This window comes from Buteo buteo, chromosome Z, assembly GCF_964188355.1.
Source record: "Buteo buteo chromosome Z, bButBut1.hap1.1, whole genome shotgun sequence".
Taxonomy (NCBI): Eukaryota; Metazoa; Chordata; class Aves; order Accipitriformes; family Accipitridae; genus Buteo; species Buteo buteo.
The window spans coordinates 86,567,577-86,581,994 of NC_134204.1; the positions used below are offsets into that span (position 1 = coordinate 86,567,577).

A 14,418-nucleotide genomic window follows, 5' to 3' on the forward strand; every position below is an offset into this window, starting at 1 on the left:
AACTCCCCTGAGAAATTAAATTGCAGCTTTATTCAAGAGACTGGTACAGCTACTCAGCCCAAATTAGTTTGCCATTGCAGACAAGAAGGCAGGCAATGGGAGGAAGGAAGCATCCCTACCTAGACAGCCATAGTTTTCTACACAAATTCTTTGACTCCTCTCTTCTCCCAAATTCCAAACCTCAAACTCCATCTGCACAGATAGACAGAATTGTATTCAGTCCTTCCCATATGGCCACGTAGAGGAGAGAATTTGCAGAAAAAGAGCAGAGAGAAGTGAATGTAATGAAAGAAGATGATGGAGGGTTAAGGAAAACTTCTCAGGTTTTCACACTTGCTCCCTTTCCAGAGCATATTCCACACCTTCCCCCTTCTTGATCATTAGGGAAGACTGGATTAACCACAAATCCCTCCTATATCTTTCTTGCAATTTACATTCTACAAACTTGAAAAACTGCTCATACTTTGCGTATTTCCTTCAGTTTACCAGCCAGGCAGCTTGAATCATTTTGATAGTAAATATTCAAAACAAGATTATGTCAAATGTTTCTCTTAAAATCAAAACTCTTCAGCCAAATTTCCTTACATGTATTAAAATTTGTCTGGGATTATTCTTCTCTTTAAATTAAATCTTTTTGCCTATGTCCTCTTGGTCTCAATGTATTTAGTTCTTTCTCCAGTATTTTTCTGGTTTTGTAATGATGATGACATTGAGACCTCTTGCATTGTTAATATAATTCTTTTTCTTCCTTATAACTAGTTCTACGAAATTATTTTTTCTACAGAATTCTATGGCTTTCCTATTTTTTTCATAGCATTTAGGGTCATAAGAACAGTCATTGTGACATCATCTTGCATGCAGCATAGAGTAGCAAAGCACAACAGAAACCTTTTGTATGACAGCTCACTAACTGTGAATAAGGTAAGTAAAAGCACCATCACAGTGGCTTACTAGTTGGATTCAGCCAGGTCAACCAGAACTTTTATTGAAACTGTACTGGAAATAATGTCTTGCAGAAATGGGAAATACCACTCCCCCACAAATATAAATAAGCAGAAGAAACAAAAAATATTTGACTAGCTGTGGATTAAAAAACCTCCTGCATTCTATCTTCAATAACGGACTTTTTGTTTGTTGTACTATACTGAGCAAACTGTAATAACACAAATACCAAAAATATACATCTGAAATCAAACTCTCTCCTAGTGTAAATTCCATCTTCACTTTGGATTGATTTGCTGAAGCTATAGATTTCTTAAAGAAGCTACTTGAACATCTTGCTTGGAGACCAAAGCAAAAATCACACCTTTCTTTTTTGAATCTTTACAACTTCAAATTCTATTAAAAGGATGCACCTCATAAATTTGATTCCACAGTCCTTTTATTACACTTTCCAGAAATGGATATAGAGTAAAGGATTTCTTCTTATGCTGTGAAGGAAAGACCTTTGCAAATCTTCCCAGTCCCCTGAGGCAAAGCTTGTAAACCTAAGGGCTTGACAACTTTGCCCACAGTATTTTCAAAGAGCTCCATTGGAAAAAGCTTTTCTTGGTACTCATTATCTGATCTGTCCAAAGTTCACCTTTCTCACTGGAATGGAAAAAAAAAAGTGAGAGACAGATGAAAGTACGTTAGATGTTTTTGATTTTTTAAAAGTCTCAACAAGAGGCTTCTGAAAAGCCAGAGGGAAGAGAAATCTACCTTAAAGATGGGAAGAGAATGCAATTTGGCAGGATTCTAAACCAAAATCTCCTGCTTAACCCTTGACTGCAGCTGAATGTTCCAGATTCCTTCAAAGAGAACAACTCCTGTGATGCTGCACGTACTAGGTATGTCAGAACATCTCAGGAATTTCAACGGAATGTAAATAGCGAAGTAGACTATCTCATCACAGTAGGCATGACAAGATACCTGCAGAAGAAAGGGTTAAATGCCTAGTCAAGAAAAAAGAGAAAGTGGTTACTCCTTTAATTTTCTGAAACTTATTGCTTATAGTGGAACAAAGCCAGGTTACACAACTCTGAGAATAAATGTTCGAAATATACGGTTACCTTTCCTCAGAAAGGTAGAGTAGCAGCCTTGTCCAGATGCCACAATAAAGTTTAGGGATGGAAAAAAACCCACATCATCATTTATTCGTCCAAGCACTTTTAATGATTTTCTCCTTTTATCTGACTTAAGAGAAAACCTGAAAACTACACTGGTAGTAGATAAAATGTGTATTAATACTACCTTTTCTTTAATTATGCTTAGATAACACAAACAAAATTTGAAATCAAGCACAAAATTTGGCATGTACATAGTGCTTTTTGAGGAATACATGCTAAGTTAGGTCTGAAAAAGGAAAGTCAAAAAATAAAATCAGGAAGAACTGGATGGAGAATAGTGAAAAGAAGTTAGAGTGGAAAATGCAATTCATAGAATTTTTTTTCAATCTATACAAAACAATTTGGGAAAATGAGGATTCTGAATATATTCCAGAAGATGCCAGATACAGAACTCTCAAACTGAACTCAGAGAACTATCCGTATCACCTAAAAAACCTCTCTACATCCATCTCCCTACAGAGTTCACTCTGGTTCACTGTTTCCTTTGGTGCTATTGTCTGCCATGGGGTTACCATCAGAGAACACTGGTAGGCAGTACTTCCCTCTAACATCTATTTTCAACCGCTTAAATTGGTCTTCATAGGATTCCATTGTGCACACTGCAAAGAAACTTGTCTTGTTGCCAGCTAGAACTGTGAACTACATGTCTTTCTTTTCTTCACTGTTCTTTTTTTGGTTCACAAGCAACCTCCTACCAAAAGCAGAATCTGCAGAAGAGACTACATCCAAGCGATAATGCAATGAAAAAGTATGAAGAGAAGCCCAGGTGGCCACCTTGCAAATTTCCAATGTGGAAGCCTTCGACCTCTCCGCCCAAGAAGCAGCTATAGTCCTAGTGTAATGAGCTTTACAAACCCTGGGAGCCTCTTTACCCTTAACTACATACGCCTCCCTAATACAATCCCTTAACCATCTAGCTAAGGAACTCTTAGAAGCCATTTGACCCCTCTTAAGACCCCCTAAGAGTACAAACAATCTGTCAGAAGATATGAAATCTTTGATTCTTCTGTGATAAACCCTAAGTGTTCTTCTTACATCCAATTTATGCAGCCATTGCTCTTTGTCATCGCTGGGTTTAGGGAAAAATGAGGGCCAAGAAACCGTCTGGTTTAGATAAAACTCAGATGCCATCTTTGGGACAAAAAAAAATTTAAAAAGAGGAACCATCCAAAGAACTACTTTGTTTCTGATGGAACTTTACACATGTTCTATATATCAAGATTCAAGTACTATGGGATATGCTGAAAATCAACTAAAACTGCCATTGAAACAGCTATACACATAAACGCAACACTTGACACAAGCACATGAAAAAACGTTATTTTTGTTGCATCTCTGCGTGAGTTACATAGATAAAAAGGCTCCCGTGAATACTAAAAGCAACCAAAAAGAAAAGGAAGCAGGTGCAAGGTTCCAATCTATGTGATGCCTAGGGAAACTTTAGCTCACTTGGATATTAGCCTACCTTTTATGAATTGGCCAGCTTCCCTTAATTTACCAGCAGTACTACTTGCAGAGGACTGATACTTCAGATATGCCTACACTGCAGTGACTGCAGGGTAGTTTGGATACACCCAATCTAGCTTTAAACCAGTGAGAGAGAGTACGGGTAACAGTCTACTAACAGCAGCACACGGTTCAATCTGGGCTGATTTGCTCTGCTTCTTAGGCTGGTTCTGCAGCCTGTGCTGCACTGTAAACCTGCTCCTGGTACCTGAGTTAATTTAAAGCTGCTTTGGACAGATCTGCACTCCAGATTCCATTAAATTAAACAAGATTTCTAGTAAGAAGCCTTCTAAATAAGTACAGAAGATGGCTGTTATATTTTCTAGTCACACATTATAAGGTGTTCTGATGAAAATAAAGCAAAGATTCTAATCAATCCTTCTTATCAAAACTCAGCCTTCATCAGTGAAAAAAATAAGACTATCAGCCCAATATAGGACAATAACAGAGAAAATCTTAAATCCCTTTTGGTACTTAACAGAACCTGGAACTACTGGGAACATAGCTCTCATTCTCCCATATCAAATCATCTTTCGCTTCATCACTACAACTGAGATTTCTGACAATATGAAGTGAAAATAACACCAATAAACCCTTCTTCTAGTCAGACTATTTTTTTTTAAATTTCTCTGGCCATGTCTTCTCTTCACACATTATCCAGAAACTGATATAACTGAGCAAAGTCTTGTGAATAAAACCATCTGATCAGAACAGCAACACTAAAAACAAAGGTATGTCTGATGACTTCACTAACATCACTTGTAAAAGATTTACCTTCACCTGTGTTTCAGGATAAAAGTAAATTTATGTTTTCTTTAGAACAGGCCTTCTGCCCAGAAGACTGCCTCCTACAACAGGAGCTAGTAATATTTCCTATTCAGATTTGATTAAGTAGAGGTACCATTTAAGAACCAACTTGCTATAGACATGATTACTCTAAAAGAATATTCCTCAAAGAAGAAGGCTTAACACACTTTTGAGGAACAGTTCTGAATGTAATTAAGCTTGGAGAAATGCCTGTAGGATAAAGTCCTGAATACACTTCCTGGAAAGTAAAATATTTCTTGTTAACGTTGAGATGATTAAGTTCTCTGAATTATTGGAAATCACATGTCTTAAGAGTGTAGTTAGTTAAGCACATCAAATAAATTTCCCATTCAAGAGTTTCTCAATTTTTTTACATTTTATTAGAGAATATACAAATAAAAAGAACATTTAAAATCACCCTTACTTAATGTATACCCTATCCTCCATATTACCCCTATGAGAAGTTTACTGTTAACACCTCTCTGTAGGATCAAGGTCATAAAAAATAAATCAGAGTGTATAATAGCTTAACATTTCTTGAGAATTAGCAAAATTGAGAAATTAAAGAAGGCAGAAATACATTGAAATCAATAGCAAAAATGGAACTTGAATGCAAATTTTATTTGAGCTTTGATGCATATTCTAAAAATACATAGGTTAACCTGTATTTCTTTATTTCAGAGAGTCAGTATTTCAGACGAAGAATCCATCAACAAAATGTGTGCCTCAGAACTCTTATTTAATTTTTTTTTTTTATTTTTTATCAATTTAGTATTCCAAGACCACATTCCCAAAACACCTTTCTTCTCAGCCTGCAGCTTGACTACAGAGATATCGAATATTTGACTCCACCTATCTTCTCTCCCTAAGCAGCCTGGCCTCATTTCTGGTCTGATCCTTTCCTGCAAAATAATCAAAGCTCTTGAAACCACTTGCTCTCTGGTGACCTGGAGTCTCTCTACTGGCAGAAGTAGCAGAGTAGAAGAACATTTATGAGCATACTGTGACCTGGAAGGTGTTATTCACCTTAATTTTCAGGATTTCAGGTTCTCCTCACATGACATGAATGTAATTAGAGGAAAAAGAGAGTGAGCCTGGAATCTAAAGCACATGCAAACTTGAGGCTTGATCATGAAGAAGTTTACTTCACGGTGTAGAGCCTACTTCTATAAAATACCCACTGAAGCCAGTGGGATAAGCATGAATAGTAAACACAGTACACATTAGTATGTGTTTGTGAGAACTACAGGTTAAAGCGGGACTATACACTAAAACATTTAGTTGCATGTATACTAAGATGAATTAAACTGATGTTCAAGTCAGTGTTTTTCTCTCTTGAAAAAGGTAGCTTTCAAGGAGGACAAGTTCAGAAACAGTCACAGTTTCAAAGAATTCTGACTCCATGTATCATTTTGTTCTATATGAAACACAGGATTTTATAGATAATACAATAGGATGTGTTATGTTACAGTGCATGATACTTTTTCATTATGATTCTCCATCAATAACTACTGTACATCACATCTTGACACACAACCATCAGTTCTTTTCCACAAGTCATTGTGCTCAAATGTAAATCTGCATATTTCAGAAAGATTTTCAGTGGATATGGTAATACACTTGTTTATAAAATATGATGACATAAATTAGGAAATGTTGAAAAATCATATAAAATTATCCTTTTGCACAAAGTAGAATCAATAAATAAGGAAAAATGTTCATTACCTTGAGCGTTCTTATTCCTCTCTGTAAATGAAGGCACCAAAAGAATTTCTGCGGAGAGCTCTTCAATTTTTTCTTCCATTAATAAAAAGAGTTTGATAAGTTGAGAAAGACATTTGAGTTGATACAATGTTAAGCAGAAGTTCCTTCCTTTTTTGTGGTATTCTTGGGAGGCTGTTTAAGTAAAATCATAAAATACCTTTTACTATAGCTTAAAAAGTGATCTTACAAAACTGATTATGTAAGAAAGGATAATATATTGAGTAATTTCATTTTTCTCATAGCATAATGTATCTTTTTCTCATTATAAAATATTGTTACATTAGTTCTTCCTAAGTCTTTCTCAACTGTCTGGGAAGTTACAACTGAATTCCAGGTTTTGTTATTCATTAGCTAGGATTTCTTCCAAGCAACAGATCTACTCAGAAACCTTCTCACCTGTGATTTACAGAAAAACCCGTGTGTTGCAAAAACTGATTGAACAAAAGGAAAAAACCACGTCATTACTGTATTTTAATGGTTTGGGACATCACATCACTACACTGTCACTCTGCAAGTCACCTTGTCTGTTTAATAATCTGCTAGCACAATACAGTTGATGAATATGACATTTGAGTGAAAAGAAACATCAATCTAACACTCCACAACTTTAAATATGTGGGGTTTGAAAACAAGTGAGACTGTCAGTGAACAAATATCAGCAAGTATTATACCTATAAGCATTTGGTATTTAAAAGAAGAAACTGAACATTTTATTTTGAAAGGTTAACACTTGTAATCATAACATATAATCATGTCACATCAACCAGGGAACTCTGATTTGAGCACAGTCAGACTATAAAAGACTGTGAGCTGCTTCCAATTCAGTATTACCAAACCACATGGTTTTAAGTATTTTAATTTTATAACTTCTTTAAATGTAACAAATTTGCACTTCTATGCAAATTGTGGTGAACTGATACCATGTTCCTATGCAGTTCTGTTGCAGATGTAACATCAGCAGAACAGTTTATGTAGAAAGTGTCAGAGTGAGAGCCAGAGTAGTTTGAAAGGGAAGCTCTGAAAGACGAAAACAAATAGAAATTGATTGAAATGTACTTTTATGTGTCAAATCTCTCTTACCTTTGCAATTTTGAAGAACTCAGTACCTCCCTTTTTCCTCAAAGTTCCTAGATATTTTTTTTAGGTATTCACAAATCACTTTTAAATAGACATAGATCTAAGTAGCAGAGCTGAGCTCTGAATACAAATTTCCTAATTTGCTATTCCAGTTTTGCAGCCTTAGAGATTGAACTGCGAGTTTTGCATCCACATCTGAATTTCCTCAAAGTTCCAAACAGATGTATTCATGCTAGTCCCTTGCATTTCTAAGAATGGCAAAAGAAAGCGTTATGCATAATTGCCTCTGTTAGTGCCTTTCCTCTCTGAATAACAAGTAAATAATACCTGTTCCACTGGATTCCCAATTTTAAGTCTTAAACTTCCAAAAAAAGATATTCTGCTATTCAGAGAATTTTTCTCCTTTACCTGAAAACTAGTTAATGTAAACTGAGTTTAACTGACACAAAATTACTGCCTGAGTCTGCAGACAACCAGAAATAACGGAATCAAGATGTAAGAACCAGAAATCACATCATAAAAATCAATGGAACCTTAGTTCTGTCTCCTATAATTTGAAAACCTTGCGATGCCCCTGCCCCCTCTCTTAAGGAACAAAGAAACCTTCCAATTACTTGATTGCCCCAAGCAATATTGTCCTCATTAGACCGAAAGGTAGTGGACCTAGAAGCCAAAGGTATACCACAGTAATATTAATTTTAAAATATATTCCCAAATTCAGAAAAAAGTAAAAACTTTAATTTTTACTTTCAATGACCACTCAAAGTGTATTTCAGCTGGAAGCTGAAGATACTAAGTTCAAAGACCCCTCTTTTTTCATGCCATTAAGAAGTTGAGAAGAACACCTTCATATATGACAAAGCATATTATAGTATATGCAAACCAATATTTAAATAATCATCAGAGCAAAAGCTTACTATTTAATACTATATAGGTTCTACAAACGTCTAGAAAAGCCCTTCAGTCTTTTAGGTTGTGAAGTATAGACAAACTTCTAGATGCTTGAAGGTAGTGAAGAATACTGGGATAATTTCATGGCTGACATAAAACTCTGAAATAAAATTAAGAAAAAAATAGAGGTAAGCATAGAGGAAATTTTGTCTTTGATAAAAAGGCACAAACGTATGCACCATCATCTGATAAACAGCCAACCCTTACAGACAAGACAAAAAGAAGTAAAAGAACAGTGGCTTAAGTGCACTCATGAAGACCTGAATCATGAAGTTGAAACCCCTGAATCAGTCAGATTTGGAACTAATCAGAAACCTACAGGCAGTGAGAACATGGTGATCCAATTCAACATAAAGTGATGTGCAAACCTCTGTGACCAGAAGATGGTCAAGACAAAGCTATTAGAAAACAGAAAGATGAGACCACCATGTAATAAATATTATTCTTCCTAGACTGCTGACAGTACGGGAAGAAGGCTATACAATCATCTTGCAGCTGCAAGGCAGAGAATACTTAAGATGGGATGCATCACACAAACCAGATAATAAGACTTCTCTGGAAGAAGAAAAACAACCAACCAACCAATGACCCACCTATATGGGATTTATAGAGAGCTCCATATACTACTTGTAACCCATTCTTAAATTTTCTTTTGTCCTCTGTTAGGCTTTGTTGTGATAAAGAAAACGTAATGTGACTTACATTTGACATGAAAGTATACTAAAGACCTGGATGTGACAGATTCATGCATCATTTACACAAGCTTTTTGTTACAACACTATGGACGGCTAAAGCCACATACTCTCACTTTAGCAATCAGCACAAATGCTTATGTATCACTGAACCTGGTTATCAACCAAAAGTGATGATAATAATGCAATAGGTATTTGAAAGGACAAGTGCTGGTCCAGTAACATCTCTCAACTGCTGATACACACAGCTCACATAAATTTATGTGTTATTCTGCACAGCTCAGTTTTTGAGGCTCTTGACTCAGGGCAGTAATCTTTGAACTACTCACCTGAGCTATCCAGAACTACCACTGCAAGGCACTGTTACTTCTCATTTTACTCATCCAGAAACCATGGGTCTTACTAAAGAGTGCAGTCTCTACAGCTGCAGAAGCATAAGCATTCCAGAAACAGACACAGACTAATTCTTATGTAGACTGGTGCTATTTCTTGTGGGCTTGCATAACAAAAGCATGGTATTGGGCAGTCCAACTTTTGCAATAAGTTAGCTTGAACCTCAACTCTGCTTAGTTCATCCACAGCAGTTTGGAAGAACTGGACAAGGGGAACCACCAGAAGTGAATTTCCTTTGATGTCCATTCATTTTCCTGTCCGCAGTTCTATTGTCTCTCAGAAAAGACAACTCATTTATTTAGTTCCTGATGACCAAATAGTATGCACATGCCTCAGTATCCAAAGCTTGATTGAAAGATCTTATATACATCCCAGACTCTTAGGTTTCAAAATAGTGATGGCAGCATTCAACTCTGAAGCCCACTGACCAGGCTGCTTGAATGAGCACATCACAGTCCATTTTTTAGCAGAGGGGAATGAAAAGGCATTTCTCCTCAGGCATTGATCTGATTGGACAACCACAGCACAGAAACATTTAAGAGCCATGTAACAGCAAACAGTTAAGCAGCCAATGTGATGACATACTTAAAATGTGGAAACAGGTTTTTAAGTCCTGTAGAAGATTGTCATGAAGAGTACAGGCCTCCATGTGCATAGATGTGAAACAGACATGGGAATCCACTCTGATACATGTCCAACAAAATCTTCGTGTCATGAACCTGTCTGGAGGGAAATCAGCCCTACTCACAGAGGAGTGTGTGATTACTCTGAAAAAGTTATTGAATGGATCAAGACTTTTGATGTTAGGTCAGAGAACTAACATAACTCATTTATCCAGGTAACATCGTGCAGCAAGAGAGACACCCCTCCGTGATGAAAATGGTCTACAGCTGTTGACAGCCCACTACCCAGTTCACAGAGGACCATGCAGAGCATGACTGGAAGCACCTGAAGCTGATCTCAGCCAGCCATGAATCAGAGTTAGCAATGGCATTCCAGTCTAATTGCAGAATAGAAGGAAGCATGCAGCAAGTTACATGATACAAACCAACTTCTTTCCTGAACTGCCTGCAGTTTGCTACTATCATTCTTCTAAACTTGATTTTTTCTGCATGACTGAAGTTTAATTCATTTAGTCCTTGTACAAGGAAATAGCTGCAGCAGATTCTTTAGCTACAGGCTAATGGACCTCAACAAGACCTCTATAGTGTCTCCTAACAATAGGACATGTTGACCTCCTGTTAAAGCACTACCTTGTGAGAAACAGTTCTGAAAAGGGACAGAAAGTCTGGTACAGAGGCTACAGAGAGGCAAAGTGGATCATACAGCCATTGCCAATGTGCTAATGAGATAAATTTGCAACTGTTGCTCTAAATAGAGGTGAGGTCAGGACCTAAACAAAGAGAGAGGAGTAAGAAAAGGTTCTGAGCTCCTTAACAAGCCTCAGGCTTCCTTCTGTGCAGAACAAGAATCACAAAAATATTGCTGTTCACCACCATTCCCTATACTGATTATTTCAGAACTGCTCTGGAGGCCGAATCTGCCAGCAGAAAAATCCTGAGCCAGTACGATGAGCTATCTTTAGGCACAACAAAAAAGATCCCAACCAACCAAGCACAATGTCAGGGACCACCAAAGGCTGGCTGCTCCATGAAGGACAGGGAGTAGAACATGTAGAGCACAATGATATGGTCATCAGGACAGGCTCCTAGCCAGCCAAGGCCCCGTCCCTAAGCAAGGCAAGCAAGGCAGACCCAGAGATGGTAGGTTTCAACCAAGAGTCCAGATGATCAGCCAAGTTCATGGTGATGACGCAAATCTGAGGTCAAGCCAGGAAGTTAATTCACAGCTTGGAGCCAGGATCAGGTCTGATAAGGGTAACCAAGGGTCAGACACAGTTCAGTGATCATTAGGTAGGATCACAGTGATAAGGCAGGTTCAAGCTCAAGCCAGAATGTCTCAATCAGTGGGGTCCATGGCCAGTCACAGACACAGCTCTGGTGAAGATGGACATCGGGACACCTGTGATGTAGCTCAGGCAGGGACTGAAGACCCAGGCCCCATCTGAAATAGGTCTCTTGGGCAGGCTGTGGTGGAAGCCCCTGAAGAGGCTGGTCAGGGCCATTAAGGCCCATTAGTGCACCCAGGGCTTTGTTGCACAGCCCTCCAGGAGCTTCACTTTTCAGACTAAAACCACAGAGAACAGGTAGTTTCTGGAAAACTGTCTCTGCTTCACCAAGGACAGCATAATTATTTTGCTAAGAGGAAGGAAGAGAAAGTACTTTAGGCTTCTGCTATCTAGACCGTGGTCCTTTCTGGGGGGTAGCAGAGAGAAGAGGTAGAAAAGACAAAAAGCTTACTTGAATTTACTTGAACCTGTACTGCATTTATCTGTAGGAAGTAAATAAATCTTGATGTTCACTACACAAAACAGGAAGGAAGCAAAGGAATAAGCTCAAAACTTTCAACGTCTTAACATCCTTACATTTGGAAAATCTGTACTCTCGACTTCCTATCACACAGAGGCAAAGGGGACATAAAGGGTAATTTATTTCCTCTGGCATGCTGATTTACCACCCCAACCATCAAATGACAGGCAGCAGGAGTCTGTCATCCCAAACATGGTGACTCTTAGAGAGCTTTGCTTATAGAAAAAGAAGCTCCAAGTTAAACTAATATTGAATGTCTATCAAATTGTGCAGACTATGGCAGGACATCAGCAAGGCAGCTGATGCAGTCATACAGCATCAGAGAAACTGGGAGTACTTATTTTCAAGTTTGGCCTTTCACTTTAGCAGAATGGATTGAAGCTGAAGAAATGTTCCTAAGATCTGAAGGACATGCTACACTTGTTGAAGAACAAAGGAGTCCATCTTACCAGAGACCATTCAGCTGGACAGAAGCATACTATTAATCTTCAGGAGGTAGGAATGAGCACTCTGACCCAGCTGATCAACTGTCCTGCTGAACTAGGGGTTAGAGATAGACTACACTGGATCTCAAGTTTCTGTTCAGATCTAATCCAAACCTCATGACATCAAAAAAGTGGCAAATGCATAGTCCTTTCCAGAGCAGCAGGAAAGCCTTAAACGCTGGCAAGTCTAGTGATGAAATACGGCCATTGCAAATACTACATAGCTGAGAAGAGGCCCTGAGAGAAGCCATCAATGCCACAACCATAACTAATAAAAGCTATTCAGTGGGGGGTGGAGGCCTGGTAGTAAAAAATGTAAAAATATATGAAACAAGCAGAATACTCCAGCTTCCACATCCTCCAAATTAAGACAGTGTTAAGTTATGATAAACATACATCAATAATGCACAAATCAAGTTTGATCTAATTTTTTATACAGCCTTTCAAAACAATCTAAGCTTCTGTTCCACCCTTGCCCATTATGCAACCTAATTTAGTTCTCAAAATTCTCACAAAGGTGTTTTAACATCTTAACATAAAATCCATGTGTCTTGCATTCTTCAACATACAGTTGATCCAGGTTCTTAGGTAAACTTAAGCCAAAACCGTTCTACCATCCATATGGAAAAACTCTTTGGTTGCATTTTCAAATGTCCTAAACTCAAAGGAGTTTACTCAGCTGTTGTGTAATTTAGAACAGAAGGTCCACTATAACCCAGGTTATGGGTCTTCTTTCCCTATGCTAACTTGCTGAATCACTCAAAACCTGAAATTCTTGCAATGGTCATCCCACAATTTCTTGCTTTTCTCCCTTCTTTCTCAGACTGGAAAATTCTGCTGCAATTGGAGGAGCTATACAGAAAAGATTATGAAAAAACCTAGACAGAAAGAACATAAGTAACATTCAGAAACAAATTGCTGCTGAAACAGTCAAGAACCAGTAACATACATAGGGTTTTGCTGTTTCATTACACAAATGATTTCATTTGGTTAACAGTAAATATTTAGATTCAGATGCTGATAATTTGAGATGAGCATGTAGTGCAAACACACCCCACAAAAGGTAAGCACTCTCATCATAATTTTCAACAACCAAGTTTAGTGATACACTTATAAAAAAGATTAACTAGAAAACAGCAAAAATGGCATTTGTTTTGTGCAGATGCAGTTACACACACACACACAAAATTCAGACAGCTATTTATTTAGACTTTTGATAGCATTCTGAGGCTTCAGAACTTCTAAATGGCAGATAAGCATGCTGCCTTGAATTAATTTTATTCTTATATCTTAGGTTTGAAATGCTAGACTGAAAACAATTTTAACTTAACTAGCTGACAAACCACTCCTTCTACCAATGAACAAAAAAAAAGTATGACTCAATACTTTCTTGGGAGTATGAAAAACACAACACTCTGAACAAGTAAATGGTAACTTTACTGCAGTTTTTAATATGAATTCCTTAGAATAGAGAGTAATAAAAAATGGTTTTCACTTAGACCAATTATAAGAAATGTTAGTACAAAATGTATTTAATTTGAAAAATTATAAGCACCTCAAAGAGGGGTGGCTAAGAAATGAGAGTCTTTATGTATCATAAACATAAGAGCATAATATTGTAAGAGTAGCTATACCGGGTCAGATAGAGTATTTTATCCCAGTATCCTGTGCTTGGACAGTGACTGAAAGAGGAAGACTAAATAAAAATATAACAAGGAAACCATATACAATATTTTTTCTTCAGAGCTTACCTAGCTCTTGACCACTTGCAGCTAGACAGCTTCCACAGATAGATGGGGCATGCATAAATAATCTGTAGTGGGTTTCTGTTTCATCAATTTCTCCAGTTACCCTTTCACACCAGCTAAATTTTTATCATCCATAACATTTTGTGGAAAGAAGTTCCACACTTTACCTACACTCTGAGTTAATAAGTATATAATTTTGTTTGGTTGAATATTCATCTTCTAACTTCACCTGATGCCAAATAGTTTTAAGAATCAGTCAACTACTGATACCTGTTTATTTTTATAATGCCTCCCTTCATTTTATAAACATCTATCCTATTCTACCACCTTAATTTTGTTTTCAAACTGAGGAATTGTAGCTTGCTTATTTCTCCTTATATGGAAGCTGGTTTACATTTTTTATCACCTTGTTGCCCTTCTCTAAGTCTTTTCCACTTTTTTCTACATCAACAACTCAA

At 37.3% G+C, this 14,418-nt stretch overlaps 1 protein-coding gene across 5 annotated transcripts in view; it reads right to left on the bottom strand.

Moving 5' to 3' along the window:
* KIAA0825 (KIAA0825 ortholog) overlaps window positions 1-14,418 on the bottom strand; it is a 256,206-nt gene that overhangs the window by 172,359 nt on the left and 69,429 nt on the right. For all 5 annotated transcript variants that reach the window (XR_012649091.1, XM_075021307.1, XM_075021305.1 and 2 more), the window contains one exon: window positions 6,147-6,317. Coding sequence is in view for 4 of the 5 variants with exons in the window: in XM_075021307.1 (XP_074877408.1) it covers window positions 6,147-6,317 (171 nt within the window). In the remaining variant the exon portion in view is untranslated. The remainder of the gene's footprint in view (window positions 1-6,146; window positions 6,318-14,418) is intronic.